General features: G+C 51.5%; 1 protein-coding gene across 2 annotated transcripts in view; it reads left to right on the plus strand.

Annotated features, from left to right (window-relative positions):
- CHST15 (carbohydrate sulfotransferase 15) overlaps positions 1 to 14,575 on the plus strand; it is an 83,909-nt gene that overhangs the window by 63,071 nt on the left and 6,263 nt on the right. For both annotated transcript variants that reach the window (XM_036829392.1, XM_036829394.1), the window contains exon 6: positions 10,559 to 10,715. In XM_036829392.1, coding sequence (XP_036685287.1) covers positions 10,559 to 10,715 — 157 coding nt within the window. The remainder of the gene's footprint in view (positions 1 to 10,558; positions 10,716 to 14,575) is intronic.

Here is a 14,575-nt window from a genome sequence, read left to right on the forward strand (position 1 = left end):
ACCTTTGGACTAGAACCTTGAACCTTTCATGAATTTCACTCCATCTCCAGAGTGGCTGGTGGGATGTGTGGGTGGTGAACAAGGACCCAGGATCATTGTGGTAGAGAGACAGCCTCAGGGACCAGATGGTCTGTATTTGAACCCCAGCTCTGCCACTCACTGGCTGTGTGACCTTGGGCAAGTTACTCAACCTCTCTGTGCCTCATTTCCTCATCGGTGAAATGGGGGAAAATAGTCCTACCTCTAGAGTTGTGAGAATTAAATGACTTAATATGTGTAGCATGTTTAAACAGTGCTGGGCAAATGGTAAATATTATATAATTATTAGCTATTATTGTTAGGCCACATTAGTGGCAAATAATAACAATAACCAAATTGAGCACTTATGTACTCATGAGACATTTATTGAGCACCCTTGGTATGCTAGATGCACTGCATAGATTGGAGAGCAAAGGCCTTCCTGTCTGCCCTCCTGGAGTCTTCATCCAGTGGAGGGGTGGGAACCTAGCATTAATTGATCACTTACTCCACCCTGGCTCTGTGCTAAGCCCTTTTCGGGCATCGCCTCCTTTGAACTTTGCAAGCAGGTGAGAGGGCTGTCATGATGCGTCGCAGGTGAGGTGTGTGGGCTCAGTGGGGTTAAGTCACCTATCCACCGTCACCTGGTTAATAAGTGGCCAGACTGGGATTCAATCCCATGTCAGTCTAACCGAGGATCCAAGCTTTCCACCTCCATCGTAGGTCAGTTAGTGGGATGCAGACTCTGAGACAGCATTTTGTGTGCAGGGGGTTTATGAGTGCTTTCGGGACGACCCCTGTGAGGGGCGACAGGGCAGGACTGGCAGAGGGAGGGGTCACAACAGAGGTCTCAGCCAACCCCATGGGGAGCTGTGCAGCTGAGATGGCCCTTCCGTGAGGCATCTCCCACCCACCAGCCGTTGGCTGTGTCTGACCTGGGGAGGTTTAACCTCGGGTGGGGCAGGGCTTTTCAGTGAAGGGACTGAACTGCGAGCCATGAGCAGGATGGCTCCCCACTTTTGCAAAGTTCTGTGAGCAGTAAGGATGCCAGGCTGTGTAGGTACCTAAGCCTGGACTCCGCTCATTCACTTATCTCCATATCAGTGACATCAGGATGCTGACCCAGGGCAATAACCAGGTCTCGTAGGCGGGAGCTGAGCCGGATTGAAGCTTCTGAATTGCTGTGGACCTCTGACTCCGGACGAGAATCTCTGTTGTGACTCAGCAGGTGCCGAAAACCTTCTCCAAACAGCCCGACTTCTCCAGGTCTCTGGAAGCACCGATTTAGTGCCAGAGACAAGTTCTCAGGCAGAAGAGGAGCTCTGGCACTCCAAGGCCGTGAGATGTTTTCTCTATAACAGATTTGCACGAGGATTAAAAAGCAGACTGTTCCTTAGCACCGACAGATTGATTTTTAATGTAAACTATCTCAAAGGGAGATTAGGAGAGCTCCCCTGTGGGCAAGAGATGGAGTTGTGGGGTGTAGGGGCGTTGGAGTATAAAGGTCGTGACAACAGCTACAGATCAATTTCTGGTCCCCCCCACCCCACCCAGGTCCTGCTCTCTTCCCTTTTCCCGCTTTAAGACCTTGGAGGATTAGGGATCCTAAGGCAGCGGTCTTGAGGAAGACTGTTGCGGAGCGTCCTAAGCTGCTTGTTAATTTCCTGGTGAATTCAGGCATTTTGCTTCTCAAAAACTGCCTGTCTGCGTGTCACTGACACACCTTTGTATGGGCCCTAAAAGTGGTGTGAGGTCACTTTGATAGAGCTGCGCTGTGAGCCGCCCAGGGCAGGGAGGGGGAGCTGGCCGGGCCCGGGCTGGGGCCACTCACCCTGTTCTCTGAAAGCCGTTCAGGAGTGACCGCCTGGGGAGGGACCACATCTTGTTGTTGGTGGGAGAAAAACCATCGTGCTGAAAACTCCTGTGTGTGGAACGCTGTTTGTTTTTTGGGGAAGTGTTTACAAAGTCATTGGCAGACCTGAGTATTCCCACATGGATGGTTTGCAGAGGGAGGTTCTGTGTGCTGGGGAGCACTGGGAAGAAGAGCCCGCTGTCCTCAGTCTGCAGAGATTGGAAGGTGATGCGGGCACGGAGCGCTGACTCTGGGCCGCCAGGTGGAGTTCAGGGACCTCTGCTACCCAGAGTGCGGGGCTGATGAGTGAAGGCGGCCCATGTCACGGCCCGGCCAGCCCGGGGAGTGGTGGCCATCGCTCTGCAATGAGGTCTGCCACCTGGGGATCTAGGTCTGGCTTCGCTGCTGCCTTACCCAGGGGTACCCCACCCATCCTCTGTGCGCCTGCCTTTCCTCACCTGTAGAGACACCTGGTATCGGGATCACGGGCGCATCAAGTGAAAGTGCTTTGTGAGCCATACCGGGCTCGTAGGTAGAGAGGATGTTGGCATTGCCTCCATCTGTGGATGTTCACCAAGGCCCCGTGACTGGATGTTCAGGGAGAAATGGGGGGGGGACCCAGAACCCCTCTCGTGCTCAAGGGGAGCAGAAGACCTGGCCCAGGCAGCCCGCATGAACTGGAAGCTTTGCATCCCTTTGGACCTTTTTAGGCCCAAACCTGTATGTTCTTCTCTGGCAGAAAATGAGCTTCATCAGTGTCACCCCCAGGCACAGCCTGGGTGACTCTAGACATTTCCTCCAAATAAGCTACTCTGGGCAGTCCTGCTTCACTGTTCCTCGTGATGAGATATGTTCACGGTGTGTGATTCAGTGGACGAAAGGGCCTCCTTCCCAGCTACATTAAAGGGTGCTTTTTCCTGTAGGGTAAATAAATGTAATCATTACTGATGACACCGTATCGGAGGTCGGGAAGTGATCGGTCAGTGATTTGGATATGGATGCCAGCAAATGGAGAGTAATGTCGGGCTGCTCCGGCTGTCACTTTGGTAACCACGTGTACGTGACCCTCCACAGCCGCGGAATCCTGTGCTCTCTCACGGGGGGGTGGATTAGAAGATGTGAGTGAGCCCACGCTGCGGGGCTGCTGGTGATGAAATGTGACCTTTCACACGTACGTGGCTGGCCGGCAGGTGCTCTGGGAGCACGGGGAGGCCGGGGCGAGCGTGGCCTGGGGTGAGCCCATCCAGCAGCCGTGGCCGCCCCCAGCCGTCCACAGCTTCAGCACCTGCCCCGGGTCTTTCCTCCAAGCACGGCTCCCTGAGGCGGCCGAGGGGTGAGCGGAAGCCAGGAGAGATGGCAAAGCTCCAGGCCTCCGACGGCCTGCACTTGGCTGGGCGGACCTGACCCTGAGGCTCGAGCTTCTGTGGGCCTCATGGGCTGGGGGATCCGAGCGACTTCTGACCCAGGCCCTCTGGGGACTGACAGGTGAAAGTCATCAGTCCCTTTGGGGTGATGAAAATGTTCTGGAATTAGGTGATGCTGGTGTTTGCACAAGTTTGTGCATTTACTAAAAACTACTACATCGTTCACTTTAAAAGGGTGAATTTTACAGTGTGTGGATCATCTCTCAATTTAAACGTGGTATGAACAAAAATATCACAAAAGCAGGAGAAACCCGCCGCAGGGGGTGGTCTCACCGAACCAGTAACGCACGAGCTGGAACCTGCAGGGGCCCCACCTTGAGGGAAGGCCGATCAACATGTACCTTGTCCTCTCAGAGCCAAACGGGTAAAATCGAATGAGCTATTTGCGGTGACCAATGAATAGTAGCTTAGCCAAGTGATGAAAGATCAGGAAGTGAGGACGGAAATTGTGACAGGTACCTGAACCTCTGTTCGTCGTTGCTGTGATTTCTAGATGCCCAGTGCGGTGCTCCGTGAACGCATTTGCTTTTCCCGGTCGCGCAAGTGCAGCTTCTCCTGTTCATCCTGAACGTTTGCTGCTCTATTACACGTGTAACTGCTTTTCAGTCTCCTGTAACTTATTGAGTAGTTCCGTAACAGAACTGACTCTTGCTTCCAAATCACTCTGCACCTAAAACAATAAAACCTTAAAAACAAACAAAACCCCCAGAACATCCGCTGGCTAGTGCCCCACTCAAGTCAGCTGCTGATTTGGCTCCATCCCTAAACTGTGAGGCTGGGCCAGGTCCTGTTGGGTCAGTGGGCTTTGGGGCCAGGCAGGCCTGGGTTGGTTTGGGGCCAGCCCTGAGGCTTCCTGGGCCGCGTGACCTTAGGAAGCTCTGTAAGACTGGTAACGACAGTGCACATCTCAAAGGCTGGTTATGAACAGGGAAGGAGAATACACACGCGGTGCCGAGCACAGGGCCGGGGGAGGGCAGCCCTCGGTAGCCACGAGCAGGCACGCGGCGGGTGGACACCAAGAGGATTCTGGGAGCTGACCCTGTACAGCACTCGAGTGAGCCTGGCTGGAGGAGGGGCCCACGGAGCAGTGGTTGCCCCTGTTTTCCGGATGAGCCGTACACCCGTCTCTGCTCACCTGGGCTCAGAGCAGTGCCCTGTCGCTGTTGGGTGAATTCAGCTGTGACCTTGGGGTAACCACCAAGATTTTACATGTTGAGACCTGCGAGCTCACTGATGGCCACTCCTCTGTTCCCTTGGGATGAGACGCGATTCCTTCCAGAGGCAGCAGGTGGAGGGAGGCCCTGCCACACCCACTCCCCTTCCCAGCAGTGCTGGGGTCCCGGGACCTCTGCCCTGCACAGAAAAGGCGCCTCAGCCCCGCGAGCAGGCCTACCGTCCCAGGGCCACCCCGGCGGCCTTCAGAATAACCGCAGCACAGAGCCTGGAATGTCTTTGGACTTATATTTGGAATTGCTGTTGGAAACAGTTCTGGCCACATATAACACCCATCTGTTTGGGAGGGTTTGAGAGTCAGAAAATGAGGTGGTTCCGCAGGACGGGGGTTGGCAGCACCAAAACTCAGGGCTGGGGGCGGGGATCAGGGTCAGCTGGCCCTCACCCAGCCAGGGAGCTCTCACCCCCTCCAGCCTTGACTTTTGCCGCCGGGGCCACTCCCGTCATGCTGGACGGGATCAAGCCAGCCTTTCTTCCTGACCCTTCTACCTAGGGTCAGTCCTTCAGGAGTCTGGGACATGTCTTCTCCCAGCTCTGAATACGCTTTTAGCTGTTGAAGCTGGCACCCTTCTTGCGGAGTCCTGCTTCTCCAGATGGAACGGCCCCTTGCCCCTTACTGTTTGTCAGCCAGCACTGAAGGCAAGTGTCCTTTGGGGCTGGGACCTGCCAGGGTGGAGGAGAGCAACACCCCCCCACATTCTCAATGCCGTACCTTTATTAACGTATCCCGAAGTTGCATCAGTGCCCCTGCAGTTTTGTGAGGATTCATTATATACTTATGTCAACCAAACCCCTTGTGTATTTTCCAGGTTGTCCTCTTTCCCCTACTTCATCGTTGTACAGTTGGTTTTAAAGACTCAAATGTGGACATTTAGGCTTATTTCTTTACATTTCCACTTGTCACATGAGTGTGCCTGTAACCGAAAGTGGGGGTCCGGCTGCTCGCCGCTCAAAAGCCAATAAAGAGGCCAGGTTGGTGGAAGGGAAAGTTTGCTTTATTTTGGATGCCGGCAACCAGCGGGGTGGGGGAGGGCGGACGCCTGTCCAAAGGCCGACTCCCTCTCCCCCGACAATCAGGGGGCAGGAGCTTGTATAGACGGAGGGGGCTGCATGCAGAAACAGCACAGTCAGCTCTGACAGTCATCTTGAAATTGGTCATCGGTGGTCTGACCAGCGTCATCTTGATTGTTTTAAGTACAGTTAATCTTCAGTTCCAGGGTCGGTTTGTTCCCATTTTCCCGAGGACAGTTCTCAGAATTGTGGCAGCTTCTGTCGTGGCTACAGTCTTGTCATCATGTAGTTCACTTCCTCCACCTGGTGAGGGTTTCAGTATCTATGAGACAGCTCGCAGGATACGGCTCAGAATATGATCTATAGCCCTCGAGGAGGAACTAAAGGTCCTTGACTTTGCTTTATGACTAAACTGGTATTATTTAGCCTGTTGGACTGTTTTCCTTTGTTTCTGCATCTTCTCACTTCTCTGATTAAACTTATTCTTTGGCTACAGTTTTTCCGCAGACCAAAGGCAGGTGGAGGGCACGGGGGGCAAGGACCTTAGGGTGCCCCTCCGTTTCACGCCTACTCTAGTGTTTCGAGGTCCGTTTGGATACTTATTCATGATATATTTGCTGTCCTTCTCAACGTTTTCTGAATGGTTTTAACCCATCCAAGTGGCTTGCACTAATCCAAGGTCATTATCTGACTCTTTTTCTCTAGTTGTGGGGAAATCATAGTATTGTTTATTGAAGACATTCTTACGAAGCACCAGCCTGATTCTTCAGGAGGACCCAATAGTGCCCTCCGGGAAAGTAAGGGTCCTGTTCTGCTTTTCCTCCTTCATATTTCTCTGTGGAAGAGCTGGCCACATGGCCATCGTCCTCCTGTACACACAGGTCACTCTTCTAGGGTCTCAGGGTGGGAGAGAGGGCTGGCAAAAATGACTCCTCAGGAATCTGGGTTTAGAATCTGGACTAGTTTCCTAGGAGATCTTGTAACAAATTATCACAAATTTAGTGCCTTAAAACAAAAGGAACTTATTCTCTCACGGTTCTGGAGGGCAGAGGTCAAAATCAAGGTACTGGCAAGGCTAGTCCCTCCTGGAAGCTCTGAGGGAGAATCTATTCCATGGGTCCCCAGTTTCCTGTGGCTTCCGCAATCCTGGCATCCCTTGGCTTGTAGGTAACACTTCAGTCTCTGCCTCTGTCTTCACATGCCTTCGCCCCATGTGTCCCTGTCCAAGCCTCTTCTTATAGGGACACCAGTGCTTGGATTTAGGGCCCACCGTAAATCCAGGATGATCTCATCTGGAGGTCTTCAACATAATTAGGTCTGCAAAGACCCTATTTCCAAGTAAGATCCCATTTGCTGGTACTGGAGGTTAGGACTTGGGCATATCTTTTGGGAAATCTATAGAATCCAAATGGGAGAGGGGGAGGGGAGAGGTCCCTGCTCAAATAGGGCATGAAGGACTTGTTACAGACATGCATCTCAGCATGTGTGTGGGCTCTAGGAAGCCCACCACCCACCCTTTGGGCAGATCCAGGGTCCCTGGGGGACTGAGGGGCAGGGGAAATCTCCCCTCACCCTCCCGAGGAGGTGGGCCTGGCCATGAACCTGATTCACAAAAGGTGGGGTCCTGAGTTCATTTCACTGTACCCCAAACAGATGACAATCAGTATTCTCACGCCGGTGGGCCTGGGCTGGCCTGGTTGGACCATTGAACACGTCCCAGTTTGTCCCCTGGAATTGCTTCTTGATCTCTAAAGAACTGTATGGAAAGATTCTTCATGAAGTTACTATTCTTCATGAAGTTACTATGTGTTTAAAATTCAGCCAGGTTTAGAGGCTCTTGTTTTATTTATGAGCCACACGCCTACAAGAAATGTTATTACCACAAAATAAACTCAGCATGGAAAGCTCGAGCCGAGGGTTGGGTTTTTAAGTGGCAGTTTACGTGATAGAATTACAATTCTACCAACGAATTTGGATAGCTGTGTGGGAGTCCTTGGTAAGAACTCTGGACTTGGACTTCCTATTAGGTACAGATTTTGATGACAGTTTGAGAGGCGTCTTTCTTGGGCAAAGTCGTAATATCGACAGCACTCATAGGAAATGTGTGAGCCAGAAGAAACCCCCATCAGACCCATTGCCACAAGGTGCCCAGTTGCGTACAGCTCAACTGCACTTTGAGGTCCATGCAAATCTGGTTTTGGCGTTTATCCATCAGCTTTTAGATTATACTGTGACCGACCCTGCAGTGACAGGTGCCGTGTTTCAGTCTTGATGGAGGTCCTGTTTTTGAAGGGGGAAAACAGCACAGCCAATGTGGGGAGACACTTGTAATGGGGGGACAAATGTAGTGTCATCTGGGTCCTGTATTTGGGTGAACATGGATCTGGGGGAGGATCTACTCACCTGAGCATCTCTAACGACTAGTCTTGAAGCAAGTCCTTTTGGAGGTTTGGCTGACCAGGCTGAGATGTACGAACACTTTCCAGTGTGTGTTCGGATTCTAGGCCATCTGTGGGCAGATCCCAAACATCTCAAGACCTCTCAGAGGTGTCCTCTGTGGACACTGGCAGTGGATGATTTCTAAAGGGCCGTGTAGAAGGCACTGTGCCAAACGCCAGAGGGGAAGACAGTCTGGTCCCTGAGAAGCGCTGCTCTTGTTAGGAAATCTTTGGAAACGCCTACAGCTGTAGCGAGAGGTGAGGGGTGCTGGAGAAGGAGTGTTTGCGGCTAACCTGTGCTCCAAAGGCGCTGCCGTCTCTGCAGGGGTGAGGTTGGCTGAGTGCCACGGATGGAAGCCCTGGGTGCAATCAGCGGTGCACATCTACAATCCCCAGACCTGTGGGTACCTAATACAATTTGCTGAATTTCCTTCACTGGAAAGAGAGAAGCTGGGTTGGAGAAGTTGGGGGAATAGAAAGTATGGAGCTGAGAAAGAGAGAAACGTGACACCACAGAGCAGGGAGCCAGTCTGAATCAGCCTGGTTTCTGGGCAGCTGGGGGTTGAGTGTGAGTATAGGGTGTCAGGCAGAGCAGTGGGGGGCCCTAGGGGGTATGCATTGAAAAAGGCATAAGACAGAAACAAAGGGGTGATTTTTGAAAAGCAAAAAAAGATAAAGACTTACCCTCTCTACCTGCAGAAACAGAGGAGAAAAAGGCATAGGAAACTCACAACAGAACTCAGAAGTTCTGTTAATGTAAAAAATGACTGGGGAGTTCCCCGGTGGTCTAGTGGTTAGGATTCGGTGCTTTCACTGCCGTGGCCCAGGTTCAATCCCTGGTCAGGGAACTGACATCCCGCAGGCCATGTGGCGTGGCCCCCCCCCAAAAAAAAAGAAAAAAAGAGAAAATTTACTGGGTGACAATGGAATAAGGTTTATATTGGGCTGCTGTGTATGTACTGTCTTATCTACTTTTACGGATGTTCAAAATTCCCCCAAATTAAATAATTAGGGGAGTGCCGTAATAATAGATATATTAACTGATCCCATCCAATATGACCTGATACATCTATGTTTTTAAAAAATACAAAATATGCAGATATATATTTGAGTGTGCACTGAAAATTTCTGGAAGGATATATAAGAAACTGATAACGAGGGTCACCCCTGGGATTTATATGGATTATCTTGTTTATATGTCACGAGGAAAGCACAATTAGTATTCCTGTTTTACAGACGAATTTAGTGCTAGACACCGCCTCCCCCCTATGACTTAGAGTACGGGAGAGAGAGCGGGCCTGGGGATCAAAAGTTGAGACCACAGGGGAAATTGGGGCCAAAAACTTTAAAACAAAGCTGTGCTCATTACAGTGTTGTAACTTGTTTTGTTTTACTTTTTGTTTATTTTATATAAGAAAAGAATTATCCCATGGTGAAAGAAAGTATCTATCTGTAATGTTGAAAGTCCAGTAAAATATATTTTCAGAAGATTTGTGGAAAAGAAAGAAAGAAAATTACTCTGACTCGTGTTAAAGAGTGGTAAGGCAGACTTTATTCAGGGCTGTAGCAATAGGTATAGGGACCACTGTGGTCGGGTCTTGCAGTAGAGGAACGAGATTGTGGTCAACTCCAAATACACGGAAGAGTGGGAATTTATAGCCAAGGAGGATGGGAAGAGTGGGAATTTATAGCCAAGGAGGATGTGGGTCGGTGGATGGGAAGTTACTATGAAGAAACAGCAGGGGTAAGGGGGGGTTTTGGCTAAACCGACCGAGCAGGATTCTTGTTGAAATTGGGCGATACAGAGACCCACAAGGAAGTCTAAAACTCAAGGCCAAGTTGGGAAGAAGGTTCAGAGGAACCGGAGAACAGTTTGGTCGAAGAGAGACACTGTCTGCTCCTGCGTGAAAACACTGTTACATACGTGCGGCGGGGTTTGTGTGAACAGATCCGTGTGTGTGGAGACACGTGTAGGCCTACAGGCCTCTGCCTGCGTACATGGGGGTATTTTTACACTGTGTTAAAAAATAGGTCCCTATCAACCTAGAAAGATACGTTTCGTAATTTTTGTTTTAACGTTCAGAGTCTGTGGTAAGGGCTGGGAATTTCACGCGGAATTGTGATACGGGGAGAGCGACAGCTGTGCCGTTATTACTGCCTCCGGCAGAGGAGAGAGGAACCGGAGGGGACGTAAAATTTTCACGGCCTCTCTCTGCTGTTGTACGATCTTTGTAATCTGGTGTTTCGAAGTTCACTGTTACTGTGAAAACAGCCGCGGCCTGAGGCACCTAGAAAGAACCAAAAAAAGAAACCACAGAAACTACGGGTGGCTTGTCTGGGGCCAGTGTAGCCTTGTCTGGGGCCAGGAGAGCGGGTGGCTCTGGGAAGAGTGAGGGTGTCCAGGGTGGTAGGAAGTGGCTCTCTGCCGGGGTGGGGGGGGGGGTCGGGGGGTGGCGAGAGGAATGGTTGTGTTTTAATGAACCAAATGAGGTCATATAATCGCTTGTAGATTTCCATTATCACTCAAATGGTGAGATTTCACATTCCCGATGGTAAAAGATACCCATTTGTTTTATTCACAGGTTGTACTCAGACTATCTCTACTTTGCAAGTTCGAATAAATCTGCAGATGACTTCCATGAAAAAGTGACAGAAGCGCTGCAGCTGTTTGAAACTTGCGTGCTGGGTTATTCACTGCGCGCCTGTGTCTACAACAACACTCTTAACAACGCCATGCCTGTGCGTACGAGGAGGGGCTGCTCGGCGGTTATTATGCGAGGGCATTGTGCATCGGGATTTTACCATATAAACAGAGAAGCATTTTAATGTGCAAATGCCTCTCCCCGTGCCTTTGAGCGGTGGCTAATGCAAAACAAATATTCATGGATGTAAAAACTGTAAAAGCTGATGGACCCTTTCAGCTGGCTCCCTGCTTTCTCCCGCGCCGATCTCCCAGTTTCAATGCTCTCTCCTCCCTCTGCGAAAGAATGAGGGCGCATTTAGGAAGATTACTATTTAGTGAGGCTCCGAAAGCACACCCTGCAATTAGGATTGGCAGACCAACTCTCTGATTGTCTTAAGAGCGTTCTCTCCGATGCTGGATTGTTTTGTTGGTTTAAAAAATTACCCACCAGTGACTTTCAGTGCTTCTCCGACAAGGTCTTAATGGAAACATATTTTCCATTGATCCCTTTTTTCTTTGTTCTTGTTCGCCTTCAGGAATATAGCTGTACGTTTCTTGCCCTTTTTTTTTTTTTTTTAATGCGAAAGCAGCTGTTAATGGTGAATTCAGTACGGTTTAGCTAAGGGATGGTTTTTCTGCTGCACAGCACCCGGGGTTGTCCTAAGTGCCTTTTCAGCAGGTTTGCCGCAGTGGGTAAGCCTTCTTCAGTGAAGCTAATATGTCACCTGCCCCGGAGGGTGGTTCACAGCCTTGCTCTGCTGAGCGTGCCATGTGGTGAGATCTGCTTGAGGTGGAGGCTTGGGACCCCCCAGGTGCGGTGGGGTTCAAAGTCAAGAGGGTTCACCCCCTCTTCCTCGTTATCTAGGCCATCTTATCCGGCAGCATGCACGGAGGCAGTAGGTGGGATTCCAGGCTTTCCCGCTGGAATTTATAGTTTGGCAGGGAGGATACACACAAAGGATCAACACAGAATCTGGCTGGGGGTGTGGGGTAGAAGGAGTGGCCTTTGGAGCCAGAGGGTGGTGTGGGTTCAGTTCCCACTCGGGCAGCTGACGCTGGGCAGTTGTCTTAGCTTCTCTGAGACTCAGATGCTTCATCATAAAATGGGGTAATAGCGCTGCTTTACTAGGCTGTGGTAAGGGTTAGAGAGTGGTAGTTCATTCGCGTGTAGGGGGCGAGAAGATAATCCTTTCCCTCTACCCATCTCAGGTTCGTTGACCGGGGCGCTGTAAATTAGACTGACGGAAGATAAACAAGAGAAAAGTAAACAGAAGTTTATTAACACGTGCGTATGCACACATGCACATATATACACGGGAGCCCCAGTGATGAGTAACTCGGATGGGTGGTTAGAACTCGGGCTTATATAGCGTCTTAACAAGAGAACCATAAATTTGTAGAGAAGCGACAAGACAAAGGAAAAGGACTTTGACTTTCTAGGGTGGCAAATTGTGGGAAGGCAGATGTATGTGGGAGCCAGTGGTCAATAAGGGCTAGTTTTAGCAAGGTCTGTCATGTGGACTCCTTTGGTGCTGTCTCCAGGCTGATCAGGGTCTAGAGTTGTCCCCAGTGATGAACTTCTGTCCTTCCTGCTAGAGAGAGGACGAGGGGCACCTTGCAGGGCATCATCTTGTTCAATCCTCTCCGTTTCCCTGAAATCCAAGCCCATTTTACAGATGAGGACACAGAGGCTCACAGAGGTTAACTCTCCCACCCAGAGTCACGTAACTTGTGATGGGCAGGCTCAGGGTTTAATCCCAGGTCCCATGGCCTTTGATGAGACTCATGGCATTTCCACCTTCCCTAGCTGGCTCCTAAAAAGGAGGGTTTGAACCGGCAGGAGGCATGTGCTTTTTAATTCAATTCCATGTTTTGCTGAGGATGACGAGTCATCTCTGGTCAGAATGAGACCCCAGGGCAGGATCAGTGGCAGGATGGTGGGGCCGTGATGTAATGCGGATCGCCGTGAGCCAGAAGATGGAGTGTTCAGGGGGCCAGGGGAGGCTTCCCCACCTCTCTTCCCCTGCAGAGCCCCCAGGGTTGTTCCCTGGAGAGCTCCTGCACAGTGGGAAGGGCCAGGCAGGCAAGAGCGGTCGGAAACCCTCCTCTTCAGGGTGAATCTTCATTTCTGGGATGAGAGAAGCGAATTTCCCTCCAGCTGTGAATCCCAGCTCAACCACAGTGCAGGGAGGCCCATCTTTTTCAAACGTACGTGGAGCGTGGCGCTACCCCGCTTGAGACCTTCCCTGCCTTCCTGTGGCCCCTGAGCGCACGAGCCCGCCCCGCCCCCCTGTCCCCCTTCCCCAGGCCCCCTCCCCCACTTCCCTGTCCACTGCTGCTCTCCGGCCACTCTGTCTCCTGCTAGGTCCTCTCGCCTCAGAGCAGGGCTTTGCAAGGTGTGCTCCCTGGACCAAGAAAATCAGCCCCCCTGAGAACTTGTCAGAAATGCAAACTCTCAGGTCGAGCCTCAGACCCCAGAATCAGGAACTTTGGGGGTGGGCCCATCAGTGCAGTCTAACAGCCCTCCAGGTGGGTGTGTTGTGCGCTTGGCTAGGAGAAGCCTGGTTCCAGAGCCTTCCACACTCCCCTCCCTGGCACGTGCTTCTCCTGGTTTTCGCAGGACTCCTCATCCTTCAGGTCTTGCTTTAATCTGACCTTCTGTTCTCTCTCTCTCCACACTATTCGTTTCCCCACAGCATGTGTCACAACTGGCGATTATAGATAATTGTTTCTTCACCATTTTAGCTCTGTCTCCACTAGATTACAAGCGCCACGTGGCCAGGGGCCACGTCTGTTACATAGCAACGTCTCTCCATTGCTTAGCAGGGTACCTGGCGTGCAGGATGCACTAGATTATTTGCAGAATGAATGAATGAATGAATGAATGGGGAGTTTGTGAAACTAGTGGAGAGGCTGGGTAGAGAGTTCCAACCAAATCCCTAATGGGGACTAGAGAGGTTCGGCATGTGCCTGCCAGGGGAGACCCTGCACTGGCTCCTCAGCTGTTTCCCAGCATGGGGGGGACAGGCCCCAGGCGCAAGTACCTGGCTTCAGGACCAGGCTCTGGAGGGTCTTCTCCGCTGACCCTGGGCAGGCAGGACCCCGCACTCCCTGGGCCTCGGTTGGTTTTTCCATCAAGAGCCAGCTGAAGCAGGTAACCTCAAAGGCTTCTCTCCGCTCTGGTGTTTTAAAATTTTAAATGTATCGGGCACTTCCCCTAAATAACCTTTTTATGTTCACTCCATTTTGGTTCTCTGGCCGATACTGGGGAAGGGTGCGGAAAAGGTGTTGAGTGGGCCTGTCTTAGGTTTGTTAGTAGAGATGCTGCGCCCACAGGAAACTGTCACTCGAGGTGAGCGGCGCTTCCCTTAACTGGTAAGGGGGCTGGGGGTTGGAGTGAGCCAGAAGATGGAGTGTTCAGGGGGCCAGGGGAGGCTTCCCCACCTCTGTTCCCCTGCAGAGCCCCCAGGGTTGTTCCCTGCCTGCCCCCAACGGCCCCTCCGCTGCCGGACCAGCCCTCCTGGGAAGGAAGACTCAGCTGCTGGAGGCCTGGGCCAGTGGAGGGGGCTCTCCCCACGAAGACACAGACACGTTTCAGGGAAATACTGTCACCCGTGGACAGGTGCAGGGACTGCTGCAGCTACTTAAATCACCCTCATCCTGCCGCAAACTCCCAGCTCCTTTCCTTCTAGAAGGTTCTGAGTAGCAAAGGCGGGTTCCCTGGAAGATATAAAGCTCATCAGGCTGGTCCTCCCTGGGAGGGGCCGGCCTGGGAGCCTGACAAAGAACCGAAAAGCTCTCGATGACTTAACAAGGAGACGTTCTCATAGCGGGTTGTCTGTGTTGGAGGCGACTCGTGTATTTATTTCTGAGGCTGGCACGTGCTCATTTTCTCTTTAGCTCTGGTTCAGCTTGA

This window comes from Balaenoptera musculus, chromosome 16, assembly GCF_009873245.2.
Source record: "Balaenoptera musculus isolate JJ_BM4_2016_0621 chromosome 16, mBalMus1.pri.v3, whole genome shotgun sequence".
NCBI lineage: Eukaryota > Metazoa > Chordata > Mammalia > Artiodactyla > Balaenopteridae > Balaenoptera > Balaenoptera musculus.